Raw genomic sequence first — 17,464 nt, forward strand, 5'->3', positions numbered from 1 at the left:
CTAGCTATACTGGGGGCACCTAAACTAGCTATACTGGGGGCAGCTATACTAGCTATACTGGGGGGCAGCTATACTAGCTATACTGGGGGCAGCTACACTGGGGGCAGCTATACTAGCTATACTGGGGCAGCTGTACTGGGGGCAACTAAACTAGCTATACTGGGGGCAGCTATACTGGGGGCAGCTATACTAGCTATACTGGGGGCAGCTGTACTGGGGGCAGCTATACTGGGGGCAACTAAACTAGCTATACTGGGGGCACCTAAACTAGCTATACTGGGGGGCAGCTATACTAGCTATACTGGGGGCAGCTATACTGGGGGCAACTAAACTAGCTACACTGGGGGCAGCTATACTAGCTACACTGGGGGCAGCTATACTAGCTATACTGGGGGGCAGCTATACTGGGGGGCAGCTATACTGGGGGCAGCTATACTGGGGGCAGCTATACTGGGGGCAACTAAACTAGCTATACTGGGGGCAGCTATACTAGCTATACCTGGGGGCAGCTATACTAGCTATACTGAGGGGCAGCTATACTAGCTATACTGGGGGCAGCTACACTGGGGGCAGCTATACTAGCTATACTGGGGGCAGCTGTACTGGGGGCAACTATACTAGCTATACTGGGGGCAGCTATACTAGCTACACTGGGGGCAGCTACACTGGGGGGCAGCTATACTGGGGGCAACTAAACTAGCTATACTGGGGGCAACTATACTAGCTATACTGGGGGCAACTATACTAGCTATACTGGGGGCAGCTGTACTGGGGGCAGCTATACTGGGGGCAACTAAACTAGCTATACTGGGGGCAACTAAACTAGCTATACTGGGGGCAACTAAACTATCTATACTGGGGGCAGCTATACTGGGGGCAGCTATACTAGCTACACTGGGGGCAGCTATACTAGCTATACTGGGGGCAGCTATACTGGGGGCAGCTATACTGGGGGCAGCTATACTAGCGATACTGGGGGCAGCTATACTAGCGATACTGGGGGCAGTATACTAGCTATACTGGGGGCAACTAAACTAGCTATACTGGGGGCAACTAAACTAGCTATACTGGGGGCAGCTAAACTAGCTATACTGGGGGCAGCTATACTAGCTATACTGGGGGCAGCTATACTGGGGGCAAATATACTAGCTACACTGGGGGCAAATATACTGGCTATACTGGGGGCAACTATACTAGCTTCACTGGGGGCAGCTATACTGGGGGAAACTGTACTAGCTATACTGGGGGCAACTATACTAGCTAATACTTTAAAATACAGTTAGCTCCGCCCTCATCTGGTCATGACGACGCCCATTTTTGCTGCGAAGCACGCCGCAGGTTGTGGCCACGCCCATTTTTTTTAGGAGCGGGGGTGTCTTTTAATACCCAGCACCGGGTGCCAAATGCCCTAGGTACGCCACTGATAACACGACATCTGCATTTCTCTTGAATCATCTTGTAAGAGAACACAGGCAGTGTCAGGGTTAACTAATTTGCTAGCTGCACTATAATTTTTTTTAGAAAAAACTCCTATCAAATTGTGGGATTGTCCCAACCACTTCCAGATTCCTGGTCCAGGTGTTAAGCCCTATTCAGAATGTTGCTACGTAGTGCTCAAAGGACTGCCTTTTACCCACAATTCCACAGTAATCTTATGGCCTTGTGTTAAATTACCACTGTAAAATGGAAATATCGACACGTTACCGAATGTTTACCGAATTGTTATCGAATTCACACCGAATGAGGAAAAACCTTGATGAATACAACTAGAAATCGCTAAACTTCGAATTCGGTAATTTAACAAACTGGAAAAAGTTATCTCAAAGAGAATGATGAATCGAGGCCTATGTGCAGTGAGTCAAGACTCGCTGCAATTCGCATAGTGTGAATGAGTTCTAAAACATTATTTTCTATAAGCATGGCAAGGAAACTTTCTAATCAGGAGAGATTATTCCATCCCAAGCTATTGTGTTCCTGTTGGTGAAGGTTTGTATCTATGAATAATTCTTAGATATTATATTTGGGTGCTCAGACTAGTCTCTTTTTAACCTCAAAGCAGAAATCTGTTTAATCTCTGTGGCAGAAATCTTAAATTCCACCTCCCATCTTTGTTTTATGAGTATCGTGTACTTTCTCCTGAAATCGATATAGCAAAAGGGAGGACATGCAGAAAGAGGAGCAATGTGAGAGTGTTTTGGCCAGGCGTGCATTCTGGCTTTGGCAGTTGGGCACATTTCATGTGAATGGATGTTTGTGCACACACTCACACGCACGGGCATACCTATGCATAAGGGCATGCCTCCAGAGCTGCTCGACTTGCTGGTGCTGGCCATTCTAAAGATAAAGACCTTCGTATAAATTTTATGAAGTTAAAATATAATGTGATGTTATATACACCTACTATTCACATACAATAGGAGTGCCATAATGTTGTTTGAAATCTGTGCTGAAAACCGTCTATCATTTCTTTTAGCGTAAGCTTTTCTTCTTTCTGTGACTAAAGAAAAAAATTACCAGCTACAAACAAGATAGTTTCTTTCACCTTGTTAATAAATAAAAAAAAATCATACCAGGAAACTGAAGCACCCTAGAATACCTGTGTAAAGTTGGAGAATCCCTGCTAGTGCTCCAGGAGATCTATACAGTGCATCCAGAAAGTATTCACTGAGCATCACTTTTTCCACATTTTGTTATGTTAGTCTTATTCCAAAATGGATTAACCACTTCAGAACCAGGGTAAAAAGTAATAGGTTTCCCCATTATAGATAGCCAGGCATAGGTATTCCCAGCAGGGTTTCTCACTATTACTTGTGGTTCAAATGAATTTAATTGGCGCAGGTGTGCGGCGGGGATACAAAGGGGTTATTTACCCATAATTCCGCTGTCCACCCTGCATTCCAAACCACTTACATGCGTCCTATTGGTCGCGTTGCAAGCCTCACACCGGCGCACTTCCGGCTTGAAGGAGGTAGTGCGCCGTGGTGAGGCTTGCAACGTGACCAATAGGACGCGTGCAAGCTGTTTGGAATGCAAGGTGGACGGTGAGTTATGGATAAATAACCCCTTGTCACGAGTAATTACTCATGAGAGCAACCCTGATTCCCAGTATAGAAAGCAAAGCTTAGGTGTCCCCAGTATAGGTAGCCAGCAATTACTCACCTCCCATAGATCCAGCGAGGAGCAGTTCTCCCCGTCATCCAGCCTTGCACTGCCACTAAGTTCCGGGTCCCGGCTTGACGACGTCATCAAGCCGGGACCCGACACTAGAGACAGTGCGAGGCTGGATGCTGAGCAGAGCAAAGGGGTGACTATCACCAGTGGAACGTCTGGGGTGAGTGGATCCTCTTCTCCCACCGCCTAGTGATCACTGCGATCGTAGCAATCACATGATCAGGAGCCAATCGCCATGGCTCCTGATCAGTGAGGGGAGATGTCTGCTGTCATACACAGCTAAATCTCCACATTCAGCTGCGTGCAATGGGATCTAGGGACGTTACGTCCATTCATCAGCACAGGACGTAAATGTAATGTCCTTGGTCCTGAAGGGGTTAAATTCTTATTTTTTCCTCAGTTCTACACACCCCATGATGACAACGTAAAATACAAGTTTACTGAGGTTTTTGCAACTTTATTTTAAAAAAAAAATTGATACAGGTGGATCATGTTCAGGGCTGCTCATCAGGATTCCGGGTAACCAACTTCCGGATTTTTTAAAAAATCAGGTTGGCTATCTGCGGATATTTGGCCGCATAACCCAGATATCCGCGGATATCCGGATCTGAAATACTGTAACTAAGGAGATGACATCCTGGAGTCAATCAGAGGGCTCCCAGCAGAAGCCCTAGCAACCAATCAGAGGGGAACCCTGGCCAGCCCCACCTGACCTCATTGAGCCAATCAGAGGGCCCCCAGCCTAAACCCTGGCACCCAATCACAGAAAGGAACACTGGCCAGCCCTCCTGTATAATGAGGCCTGCCATGAGACATATAGTCTTAGCTTGCTGAATGCTCACTGAGAGACATGCTCCAGTGCTGGTGGCCTAGCAAGGGGGCTGTACACCGTTATAAACCTAAAGCTGTGCAGTGATAAACCCCATCACTACTATTACTACACTATTGTTAATCGTTAATTAGCTTGATTGATGTCATAGTGTGACAGTCAGCGTGTGCTCCAGTACTACTGGGCCAAGGGCTGTACACAATAAGCTGTTCAGTGAGTAAGGCTACTTGCACACCAAGACGTTGCGTTAGGTGCTATGTTAAGGTCGCATAACGTGCACCTAACACAACGTATGGTGCTGCAAGTGAGGACGGTAGAGTGAGCCGCGTTAGGCGGCTCGATTCCTATAATGTCTCCCAGAGTGGCGCTGATTGGCCAGTGGGACCACGTGATGCGGAGCGAGACACTCCGCATCACGTGGTCCCACCGGCCAATCAGCGGCCGCCAGTGCAGTGAATATTAAGTAGCCATGTGCGCGGCTACTGTAGCTGGCTCTCCCCGCCTCCTCTCCGCCCCCCACTGCGCATGTGCAAACAGTCTAACGCGGCTATAGCCGCTGTAACGCCGTAGCATGCTGCACTTTCCGGAGAACGTGCAGCGTTACATGTAACGCAACGTGGGCTTTGTGAACAGCCCACTTGTGTTACATTGCTGTGCGTTGGGGGAGCGTTACAGGCGCCTGTAACGTCTTAGTGTGTAAGCAGCCTAAAGGTAGCCATACACTGGTTGATTTGCCATCAGACCGACCAACAGATAGATCCCTCGCTGATCGAATCTGATCAGAGAGGGATCGTATGGCTGCCTTTACTGCAAACTGTGGAGCTGCCGCCGACCCGACCCCCCCCCCCTCCTCCTGCATTGCAGGAGTCTTACAGCCACAGTCATGACTCATAAAGACAAATGCATTGTGGGACTTGTAGTTCCTTAAAGGGGAACTTCAGCCTAAACAAATATACAATCATCAAGTTACATTAGTTATGTTAATTAGAATAGATAGTGAATCTAATCTCTTACCCACCCTGTTTTAAAAGAACAGGCAAATGTTTGTGATTCATGGGGGCTGCCATCTTTGTCATGGGGGCAGCCATCTTTTTGGTTGAAAGGAGGTGACAAGGAGCAGGAGACACAGTTCCAACTATCCTGTGTCCTGATTACCCCTCCCAGCTGCACACACTAGGCTTCACATGTCAAATTCAAAATGTAAAAAAAAAAAAATAATAATTGCACCTAAACGGCAGAATGAGAACAACATCAGAAATCCCATCATGCTTTGCACAGCATAAGGGGAAAACTGCCCGGACAGTTTTCTTCTGTGCAGCTAAAAATGAGGCTTGTATAAGAGAAACCAAGTTCTGATGCTGTGAAACTGTTAAACACCAGGCCTTTCCAGTGCTGCTGAGTCTATTTTTAGTCCGGAGGTTCACTTTAACATCTAGAGGGCCAAGTTTGCCCATGCCTGGATTAGGGGATAGGAGGATTACTGTTATTGTGTAGTTAGTACTATAGTACTGCAGTCAGTGTGCTAGTAGTTGTTAGAGTAGTAGTACTACTGTGTTAGCTTTCTACAGAACTGCTGTGCTGTGAGCAGTGGCAGTGTGACAGTTAGTGTGCACTAGTGTCTTCTCCTCTGCTGTCTGACTATCACTCGGCACGTGTCACGTGGCACTTGCCAAGTGACACGTGCTAAGTGCCAATTGCAATGTGCCACATCCGACATACTCCTTGCACACATTACAAATGCTGCTGCTGCATTGCCCTGCTCCTGCAGCCTGTGCAGCTCCCACTGCCAGGCCAGGGTGCCACAGGCCACTGATACCACCTGTATTTAACCCAAAACACAATTGCTACGTAATTTTTTGGAGGTGTCTTGGCTGAAAACTGTCATGTACCAGTTGTGCGGTTGGACTTTGGACACAATGTGGGCTGCACGACCGCTGTCTGGAACCTAGGCCTAATGTTAATTGACAGCCATTTTTTTGGGGGGGAGGGGGGATTTTAAGTTCCCACATCATTAGTGTTCCCCTTTACAAATGAATGATGCTACATGCCTCATATACCCTAAAAAAAAAGTTTTTAAAGCCATTTAAAGGCCACTTCCGGTTTTCTACCCGGATTTCCGAATCCGCCGGATACTAGGGTCTGATATCCGATTCGGATCTGAAAATTTTGAACTCTGTTATCCGACCCCTTACATATAGTTTCTGGGGTTACACCCCCCCCCCACCCATGCTTATTTTCATTACACTAATAGATTATAAATCAAATAAACTATAGGAGCACTGCCTTCAACTCCTCCAATGCCTCTGTGTTCAGTCCCATGCTGCAATGAATCATAGAAGCTGAGCCTGGCGAGGAGGAAGGTCTCATTTACATTTGCCTACCCCACTGTGCGCAGATTGGTGGAGGCGGACAGTGGGGCTGGATCAGAGGCAGGAAGTCGCTGTGTGAGGAAGGGGCCATGGGCAGCGCACACTGGCATCTAGGCGGGCGGCCGATTCTCTTGTAACTGTCTCCTTCTGCTACTTAGACCCCATGTCACAGTCAGAGCGACCCGCTGGAAGGAGGAATGGCTGTTCTCGTTTTGAGGTAGAAAAGTAACAGACAAAATAACACTAACCACACCAACTAACCACACCAACTACACTACACTTCACTAACTAACCCCTTCTGCCCCCCCACCACCAACGACACTACACTATGCTACACTTCACTAACTAACCTCTGCTGTATCTCACCTGATCCTGCCGCCGCGCTCCTGTCCTAAGCTCTTTGGCGTCCCATCCGCCGTGTTCCTCATCGCTGCAGTCTCGGTATATAGACTGCAGCCTTCCTGTGTACTCGTTCCTCTGCCGATACTCTTCATAGTTACCGTGTGTCTTATATTCTGAAAAATACGGTAGGTTTGTCTGTGTTGTTGTTGTTGTTGTTGTTGTTGTTGCTAACGTTTTTGATGTAGCAAAATATAAGATTCTCCAATTGCTGTCTTTTTTTTTTTTTTTTTTTTACTTTTCAAAGTACTTTTGATGGTGGCAGCTTGGTACCGTATTTAAAGGACATCTGAATTGAGAGCGATATGGATGCTGCCATATTTATATCCTGTTAAACAATACCAGTTGTCTGGCATCCTGATGATCTTTAGCTGCAGTAGTGTCTGAATCACTTACCTGACAAGCATGCAGCCTACCCAGTCATACGATCGTCAGAAACCTCTGATTTACATGCTTGTTCGGGGTCTATGGCTGAAAGAGGCAGTACAGCCAGACAACTGATATTGTTTAAAAGAGAATACATATGACAGCCTACATATCCCTCTGTTCATGTGTCCTTTAATTTTTGTTTACTTTAGCCAGTTGAATTTTGCATATGATTTGTGGTTTTGTTTTTTTTAGTTTGTTTTCAGGTTTTCAAATATGTCATCTTTATTGAATCTAAGATATATTTTCTATTCATTGTCTTTTTAGGTGTGTGACCATTGAAAAATGTCGGAATAGCACATTTGTCCTGGGACCTGTGCAAATTGTTCTTCATGTTCAGATGTGTGACCATGTGAGAGTCATAAGTGTTTGTCAGCGACTGTCACTGTCTTCTACCACAAGTTGTACTTTTCACATCCTTACACCCACAAGGCCTGTTTTATACTCTGGCAATCAGAGTGTTACATTTGCACCATATCATACTCACTATGCAATGCTAGAAGATCACATGGGACATGCTGGTATAGCCACCCTACCAAATTATTGGGACAGGCCACAGTTTTTTTCTACAGAAAGTGACTCTCAGGTATGGAAACTTATGTCTCCTCGAGAATTTTATACATTTGTTGTGCCTTTTGAAATGGAAGGAGACACAACTGAAGTTCCTGGATCCTTGCCACCAGCATTCCTGAAATCAATTGAACAGAGACAGCAAAAGGTACAAATGTGGCAGAAAACTGTTAAAGAAGCAAAATTAACCAGGTACTTTTATTTTCCGTGACTCTTATCAATTCCCTATAAGTTTAACATAAATTGTGTGTAAACTGTTCGAAAGTATCCTAAAGCATGCCATACAAAATTATATAGCGCAGAATAATGGGTGTTTCAATTCACTATCAACAGCTAGCAGGATTTGCTAAACATCAGTTTTGTCTGACCAACGTGGTCAGATTTTTGAAGTCATGTTTTCAAATTTAGATCTTGGGAAAGCAATAGATATAGTATACTTGGATTTTTCAAATGCTTTTAACACTGTTCCCCACAATAGCCTGGTGTAGAACCGGAACAAGTTCTAGGGTATGAAGAAATAATCAAGGGACAGAAGGCAAAGAGTGGTGGTAAAACAATCCTACTCAAAATAGAAAACTACGTCTTGAAAGATTCAGTTCTAGGTCCAATTCGCTTAAATTTACTTGATAACCTAGTGTATTGAATAAAAATGTATGTTGCCATCTTCGCATATTGTAAACAATTATGCTGAATTGTCAACATGCATAATAATATAAGGATAATTATATATTACATCAGGATCTTGACAGCATTGGTATGTAAGCATGTATAACGCAAACTACATTTATTGTTGATAAATGTAAGGTCATGCACCTTGGATGTGCCAGTGGCAGAACACCATATAAAAGGCATACAGCTGGGAACATCAGACTTGCAGAAGAACTGTTTGATAACAAGTTAAGCAGCCATATCTGATGCCATGCAGCTGCAGCTAAAGACAGTCAAATTCTGGGATGCATAAAATGTGAAATCACGAGTTGCTAGTATGCTACTACCTTTGTATAAATCACTTGTAAGGCCACAACTGTGGTATGGGATATACTTTTTGGAGTTTTAGAACAGTTACAAAGATAAGCAATTAAATTAAAGGAAGGAAGGTCTTTCTTACCAAGAAAGGTTAGGAACTGGGCTTAATTGGCTTGGTAAATGACGGCTAAGAGGCAACCTGAACAATATGTATGAATACATTCAATGGAAATATAAAAGCTTGACAAATGCATGTTTTATCCCTAATCCTGTACAACTGATAAGACTTGATATATGCATGGTAGGAAAGGAGTTTGGATGCTTTCTTAACTTTGATTTATGAAGCTGGACCTGATGGAAATGTCTTTATTTTTTTTTTCCTAACTTGGTTAATTATGTAAACTTCAAAAGTTTGAGATTTTGTACATAGCTGGAGTGTTTGAGAAACTCAAGAGAATCTTCAACAAAGCTCATTACCTTGTTACTGCAGACCCAGTAACATCCACTGAAACAAACGTCTACATCTTTTAGATAAATTACATAAACCACAGCAAAGCAACTTAATTTTTGCAGCCCATATACTGAGGAGTGAAAAGATTTCTCCATTGGAAAGGCTAAGCAGTCATCCAGTATACTAAGGCTAACTGCAAAACAAAACTCTGCATTCTATCTATACCTCAAGGCAAATGGACGTCTTTTTGTGGATAATGATGTTCATATTTTGGACAGAAAATAAAACCAGTTCACAAAAAGGGAGTGAAAGTGGTCATCTGTGTCAGAACTCTATCTCATGGAGGTGGGTTTTTACACCACTTGTCATCAGCATACCTTGAAAATAAAGACCTTTACATTTAATCAATTAGGGAAACATTTTATTTATTTTAGACTCTCTGTCTTCAGTTTTTTTCTCTACATAATCTAGGGCTGTGGAGTCGGTACAAAAATCCACCGACTCCGACTCCTCAGGTTAGGATTACTCCGACTCCTTAACTCCTCTAATTTGCTTATTACAATCTTGTTGATTTGAAAGTATGTAATCTCTTAACTGTTTGTATCTCTTAACTGCCAACGCTTAAGGCAGCCATACGCTGGTCGATTGTCACCAGATCTGCCTACACTGCAAACAGATTTTGAATCGATTTCACTATGAAAGGATACATTACCTGATCCGGCTGGCACGAGTCCTCGCTTTCCCCGCAGTCTCTTCTCCACTCTTGGCTCCGGCTTCACTTTACTTCCTGTCGGCGGAAATTTAAACAGTAGAGGGCGCTCTGTTTAAACTTCCCCCGACAGGAAGTGAAGCCAGCTGGAGCTCAGCGCGGAGAAGGGACAGCGGGGACTCGCGCCGGCCGGATCAGGTAATATACTGTCACTAGCGTCGGTCGTCGGACATTCGACGCACTCCCAGCCCGCTGGCGATCAAACGAAATCTGGATGGAAATCGGTCGAACGGTCAGCGTTTGCGTATCGATTTCACAGCAGATTTGATCACAGTGATCGCATCTGCTGTCGGCAGGAAATAGTGTATGGGCACCTTTAGGAATTTTAAAGACAACTGAAGTGAGAGGGATATGGAGGCTGCCATATTTATTCCCTTTTAAACAGTACCAGTTACCTGGATATCCGGCGGATCTTCTGCCTCTAATACTTTTAGTCATAGACTAAAACTAGTCCTTGGTAAGAGAACTTGTAGAAAGTACACACAGGAACAAAGAACATCTATCAGGTCCTAGGCAATGTAACTGCGGGTACATGTAAGAGTGATGTGCAGGGGAATGAGGGAATTCTTCCTCTATTACACATTCTTCATGCACAACCTGAACATGGATCAGGCCCTAGGCAATGTAACTGTGGGTACATATAAGAGTGATGTGCAGGTACTCTACAGGAGAATGAGGCGATTCTTCCTCTATTACACATTGTTCAGGTACAATCTGAACCAGGTTTATGGGTACAACACCTCTTTGTTCAATGTACACAACATTCTCAGTGGATTCCCTGCAGCTCTGTGGGGAGTGCATATGTATAGTACTACTGTGTAACACAGTAATCCTGAGACAGATGAAATTAAAGTTTTTTTATACATACCTGTGGCTTTATACATACCACACGGCTGGACTGCGCTGACTGGCTGAAATACCGGGACTCATAGCAGAAGATCCAGGTTGTAGAGGAGGACAGCGAGGGACTGATTAGCCTGAAGTGGGCTGGAGGAAGACCAAAGTATGTATAGAACTTTAATATATATATAGATAGATAGAGATAGAGATATATACTGTATAGATATATATAGAGATATTGATAATAATAATGGCAGTATTTGTATAGCGCCTTTCTCCTGTCGGACTCAAAGCGCTTGCGAGGCAGCCACTAGAGCGCACTCAGTAGGCAGTAGCAGTGTTAGGGAGACTTGCCCAAGAAACTCCTTACTGAATAGGTGCTGGCTTACTGAACAGGCAGAGCCAAGATTTGAACCCAGGTCTCCTGCGTCAGAGGCAGAGCCCCTAACCATTACACCAGATAGATAGATAGATAGATAGATAGATAGATAGATAGATAGATAGATAGATAGATAGATAGATAGATAGATAGATAGATAGATAGATAGATAGATAGATAGATAGATAGATAGATTTATCAGAGAGTTTGCAGAACCCAGGGCAAGTCACATCTACTGATCAGATTGTGGATAATGAAATAGTGTGCAAAGATGATAGATGACTGGGAATACAGGTAACCTCAAATTACTAGATCTAGACTGAGGCAACAGTGCTATCAAATAAAATACAACATGCAGCCTGAGGCAGCAATGCCATTAAAAGTGCATCCTATTCTGCCTTTTTGGGTAGAAGAGGATCTTCAAAGGGTAGTGGTAGGATGCCCAACAGAAAAGTCCCATCACCACCATGCCATAGCACAATTGAATGGTGACTTTTAGTAACTTTTTTGCAGCCATTTCCCAGATAAGCACATAACCTAATATTGAACCATTTTGAAATTATGTAAAATCCACCTTTCTAGAGAACTGTGATGTATAGGTCCATCTGGTCCATCTTAGATCTAGCCATACCCTGGTTGATCGTAACCCGATAAGCTAAGCCGGTAGATCCTTATCAAATTGCAATTTGATAGTGATTAATTCTACGCAAAGTAAAATCAACAATTTCTGACGGTCGCAAACATGCAGCATGTAGCATTTTCCCAGCAATTGCATCGCAATTCTCATTCTCAGTTGCCAAAAAAACGCAGAACACAGCACATCTAGGCAGTTGCAATCGCTATTTGCAGTTCCAAGTGTGAACAGGGCCTAAAGGCGACCTGATCTCCTCACATAAACCAGTGACCTCTTTTCTTGGACATCCAGCCTTTGCTTCGGGACTAAGGGATGGAAAAGCCTTTCCAGTGGTGGGTTGGGGCAAAATTAACTACAGGTTATGATTTAATGTGTGATACACAAATTAAATCTTTGTTACTTCTGGGAACATAAGTTTGCCACTCACTGAAATGTTCCGCTTGCTACAAGAGGAGATATGGTGGTTATCTAATAAATATTGTATCCTCTAGTTTGTAAGCCTTCTGCAGGGTCCTCCTCCTTCTGTCTTTATGCACCTCCATTTCTGTACACCCATCCTATGGATCTGAGTGAACTCGAATTGCATTATCTCCATGCCATACCTCCCAACTTTTGAAGATGCCAAAGAGGGACACTTAAGCCATGCCCCCTGTGTGGCCTTAAGCCACACCCCTGCTTTTGCAGGAGGGTGACAATGGGATGGAGGAGGGTGCCAGTGGGTGGAAGAAGGTGACATTGGGTGGGGAGGAAGGTGCCCGTGGATGAGGAGGATGCCAGTGGGTGGGGAGGTGAGTGCCATTGGGTTGTGAGAAGGGTGCCACTGGGTGGGGAGGATGGTGCCACTGGGTTGGGAGGAGGGTTCCACTGGGTAGGGAGGAAGGGTGCCCGTGGGTGGAGAGTAGTGTCCATGGGTGGGGAGGAGGGTGCCACTGGGTGGGGAGGAAGGTACTCATGGGTGGAGAGTAGGGTGGGAGGAAGGTGCCCGTGGGTGGAGAGTAGGGTGTCCAAGGCTGGGGAGGAGGGTGCCACTGGGTCGGTGGGGAGGAAGGTACCCAGGGGTGGAGAGGGGGGTGCCATGGATGGAGGGTAGGGTGTCCATGGGTGGGGAGGAGGGTGCCCATGGGTGGAGAATAGTGTGTCCATGGGTGAGAAGGAGGGTGCTACTGGGTGGTGAGGAAGGTACCCATGGGTGGAGAGTAGGGTGTCCGTGGATGGGGAGGAGGGTTTCCAGGGGTGGGGAAGGAGGGTGCCACTGGGTGGGGAGGAAGGTACCCAGGGGTGGAGAGGGGGGTGCCATGGATGGAGAGTAGGGTGTCCATGGGTGGGGAAGAAGGTGCCTGTGGGTGGGCAGGAGGGTGCCAGTGGGTGGAGAGTAGGGTGCCTGTGGGTGGGGAGGAGGGTGCCACTGGGTGGGGAGTAAGGTACCCAGGTGTGGAGAGGGGTGTGCCACTGAGTGGGGAGGAGTGGGGAGAAAGGTGCCCATGGGTGGGGACGAAGGTACCAGGGGTGGAGAGCAGGGTGCCCATGGGTGGGGAGGAGTGGGGAGGTGAGTGCCATTGGGTTGTGAGAAGGGTGCCACTGGGTGGGGAGGATGGTGCCACTGGGTGGGGAGGAAGGTACCCATGGGTGGAGAGTAGGGTGGGAGGAAGGTGCCCGTGTGGGTGGAGAGTAGGGTGTCCATGGGTGGGGAGGAAGGTACTCATGGGTGGAGAGTAGGGTGGGTGGAGAGTAGGGTGTCCAGGGGTGGGGAGGAGGGTGCCACTGGGTGGGTGGGTGGGGAGGAAGGTACCCAGGGGCGGAAAGGGGGTTGCCATGGATGGAGGGTAGGGTGTCCATGGGTGGGGAGGAAGGTGCCACTGGGTGGGGAGGAAGGTGCCCATGGGTGGAGAATAGTGTGTCCATGGGTGAGGAGGAGGGTGCTACTGGATGGTGAGGAAGAGGTACCCATGGGTGGAGAGTAGTGTGTCCGTGGGTGGGGAGGAGGGTGCCACTGGGCGGGGAGGAGGATGCCACTGGATGGGGAAGAAGGTACCCATGGGTGGAGAGTAGGGTGGGAGGAAGGTGCCCGTGAGTGGAGAGTAGGGTGTCCATGGTGCCCATGGATGGGGAGGAGGGTGCCACTGGGTGGGGAGGAAGGTACCCAGGTGTGGAGAGGGGGGTGCCATGGATGGAGAGTAGGGTGTCCATGGGTGGGGAGGAGGGTGCCACTGGGTGGGGAAGAAGGTGCCTGTGTGTGGGCAGGAGGGTGCCAGTGGGTGGAGAGTATGGTGCCTGTGGGTGGGGAGGAGGGTGCCACTGGGTGGGGAGTAAGGTACCCAGGTGTGGAGAGGAGGGTGCCCATGGGTGGGGACGAAGGTACCAGGGGTGGAGAGCAGGGTGCCCATGGATGGGGAGGAGGGTGCCACTGGGTGGGGAGGAAGGTACCCAGGGGTGGAAAGGGGTGTGCCACTGGGTGGGGAGAAAGGTGCCCATGGGTGGGGAGGGGGGTGCCCATGTGTGGGGAGGAGGGTGCCACTTTGGAGAGGAAGATGCCTGGGCAGAGACGAGGAAAAAAAATGATCGAGGTGCCAGCCGGGCAATGCGGGGAGGGGGGGGGGGGGCGGCATCATTCCTCCGTCCCTCTGAATGAGCTTCCTACTGTGTGTCCCCCACCTGCATGCAGAGTTTGCGCAGCGGAGCAGTGATCATCTTATCAGTCTATGCACGCATACCGGCAGCCATCTCTTCTCTGCTAGTTCCTGTTTCCTATGACGCCATAGGAAACGCAAAGCAGAGTGATGACGGCTGCCGGTATGCGTGCATAGACTGGGAAGATGACCTCCGCTGCGCACACTCTGCTTGCAGGTGGGGGACACACAGTAGGAAGCCCATTCAGAAGGAGGGAGGAATGATGCCGCCCCCCTCCCCACATTGCGCGGCTGGCGCGCCTCGATAATTTTTTTTTTTTTTTTGCCTCTGCTTAGTGGCCAGGATATTGAGGGGTGATAGCGGGAGGGGCCCCCCAACCCGGGACAGTCCCGCAGAATCCGGGACAGTTGGGGGTCTTGTTCATGCTCCCATCCAATAACTGACTAAGCATTACCTTGGACTCATACTGTGCTGCATGATCTGGTTTGCATGTATTCCTGTATTGTCTTATTGCAGTATGTCACCCCTAAATATTGTCTGTAACCTTAACTAACATCCAGCGCTGTGTAATATGTTGGCACTTTATAAATACAATAAATAAATCCCAATAAAGATCATAATTGCCATTCAAGAAATGTTACATTTTGTTTTGGCACTGTATTGTTTTTGCAGAGGACAGGTCAAAAGTTCCTAGCCTGCTCTGTAAAATCATTTAGAATGCTGAGTAGTGTGTAAACTGCAAATATTAAGGAATGATGCAATGTTATAAAAAAAACTGTATAACTGAAAATAAAAATATATTTTCTTTGCTGCTAATGTTCTCGTAATTAACCGTACTACACAACCAATTCATTATATAATTTTGTTTTTGCTTCAATGTCTCGAACTCTCCCTCCCTTAAAGAGACTCTGTAACAACAAAAAGATCCCCTGGGGGGTACTCACCTCGGGTGGGGGAAGCCTCCGGATCCTAATGAGGCTTCCCACGCCGTCCTCTGTCCCACGGGGGTCTCGCCGCAGCCCTCCGAACAGCCGGCGACTGTGCCGACTGTCAGTTCAATATTTACCTTTGCTGGCTCCAGCGGGGGCGCTGTGGCGACTTTCGGCACGGAAATAGCCAGAAATACCCGATCTCCGTCGGGTCCGCTCTACTGCGCAGGCGCCGGAAACTTGCGCTTGCGCAGTAGAGCAGACCCGACGGCGATCGGGTATTTCCGCCTACTTCGGCGCCGACAGCCATCAGCGCGCCTGCGCAGGAGCCAGGAAGGTAAATATTGCGTCACGGCTGTACGGAGGGCTACAGCGAGACCCCCGAGGGACGCAGGACGGCGTGGGAAGCCTCATTAGGATCCTGAGGCTTCCCCCACCCGAGGTGAGTACCCCCCAGGGGCCGTTTTGTCGTTACAGTTCCTCTTTAATGTGCCAAAACCTTATGGTGGTCGATTTTATGATGCATTTGTTTTGGGTCACTACTGTATTTTATTCTTGGCTGTATTAATGTAACAGATTCATATAATGTTTAGCTTTGATACTTTTAACACAATTTATTTTTATTTTACCTTGCAGGGAGCAGAGAAAAAAGTTTCAAACACTTGTAGAACATAAGTTTAATGAATGGCTGGTTAAAACTGGAAACCGACATCAGCTGGATAGTCTGGTGCCAACAAATGATAGTACAAAACAAGCTGCTGGATAGCCTGTGCAATTAAGAACCAGAAAAAGGTAAGTGGGGTTTTGTGGAGTTCTCGGGCTTAGTGCACACATAACAAAGTGTGAAAGGTCGCGTTTTCTGTCATGTGCGTTTTTACTGTTAGCGTTTTTTTCCGCAGATGTGTTTTTCGAGCAGTTTGCATGTGTTTGCGTTTTTCAATTGCGTTTTTTGCTAATCACTAGGAAGACAACCGGGAGCGGAAATGCATCACAAAACAATAAAAAAAATGCATATAAAAACGCATGAAAAATGCATACTATTGCTTTCCCATTGACTTTCATTATGTGCGTTTTTGATGCGTTTTTGAATATTATGCAACAAAACCTGCGGTTTTTAAAAACGCATTTTTATAACCGCATGTGCGTTTTTTATACGCGTTTTTTCCTGCGGCCCATAGACTTCCATTAGCGACTAAAACAATTGCCTAGTGAGCTTGGTAAATCTATTCAGAATTAAAAAGAAAACCAAACACAACTTCCTTTCCCAAAAATGGAAATAAAAACATAAGGGCCCGTTTCCACTAGCGCGAATTCGCATGCAGACAACGCATGCGGATTCGCATAGGCAATACAAGTGGATGGGACTGTTTCCACTTGTCAGTTTTCATTTGCGTTTTTATGTGCAGGATTTTTCTGCACGGTAGACCCTGCAGAATTCGCCTACGTGTGGAATGCAGGGCGATTCGCAGGTAATGTATTTAATAGGGAAATCGCATGCGTTTTTTGCATGCGTTTTTTCCCGCGATTTTGCGTGCGATTTCGCATTGAAAGTAATGTAAATTGACACAGGCAGTGACATGGTTAAAATCGCATATACCCTGCCTATGCGAAATCGCGGCAAAAAACGCATGCGGAATCGCACCCGCATGCGATTTTGTCAACGGTGATATGCGGCGATTCCGCACCGCACTAGTGGAAACGGGCCCTTATACTTGAAAAAAATGAAAATTGTTTGACTATTACTTTTTATGAGTTTTGTTTTTTTTTTTGTTTGTTTTGTTTTTTTTAATTCAGAATTTTATGAACATATTGGTTTTCTGTTTTCTAGTACAGCAAGTGGGGGTTATCTATGCAAATTAGTTTGTTAAACAGCTTGTTGAATTTAGTATGTTTCCTTTGAAATTAAATGGAACCAAAAAGAGTGCGAGAGAGTAAATGGCCCGTTCACACTAGAGCGATTAGCGGGCAATTCCCGCTAATCGTAGCGCTAGTGCTATTCTAACCTTTGGCAGTGTTCTCACTGCTGCGATTGGCACCGACCGCAATCAGCGCCAATCGCAAAACTCATTACTTGCAGCATTTTTTTCTGCAATTCTGGAGCGAT

General features: G+C 46.5%; 1 protein-coding gene across 2 annotated transcripts in view; it reads left to right on the forward strand.

The window, feature by feature from the left end:
* TBCCD1 (TBCC domain containing 1) overlaps positions 1 to 17,464 on the forward strand; it is a 69,944-nt gene that overhangs the window by 43,801 nt on the left and 8,679 nt on the right. For both annotated transcript variants that reach the window (XM_068246893.1, XM_068246894.1), the window contains 2 exons: positions 7,462 to 7,956; positions 15,997 to 16,152. In XM_068246893.1, coding sequence (XP_068102994.1) covers positions 7,462 to 7,956; positions 15,997 to 16,126 — 625 coding nt within the window. In that variant the 3' untranslated portion in view covers positions 16,127 to 16,152. The remainder of the gene's footprint in view (positions 1 to 7,461; positions 7,957 to 15,996; positions 16,153 to 17,464) is intronic.

This window comes from Hyperolius riggenbachi, chromosome 7 (assembly GCF_040937935.1).
Source record: "Hyperolius riggenbachi isolate aHypRig1 chromosome 7, aHypRig1.pri, whole genome shotgun sequence".
In the NCBI taxonomy this organism is placed as follows: domain Eukaryota; kingdom Metazoa; phylum Chordata; class Amphibia; order Anura; family Hyperoliidae; genus Hyperolius; species Hyperolius riggenbachi.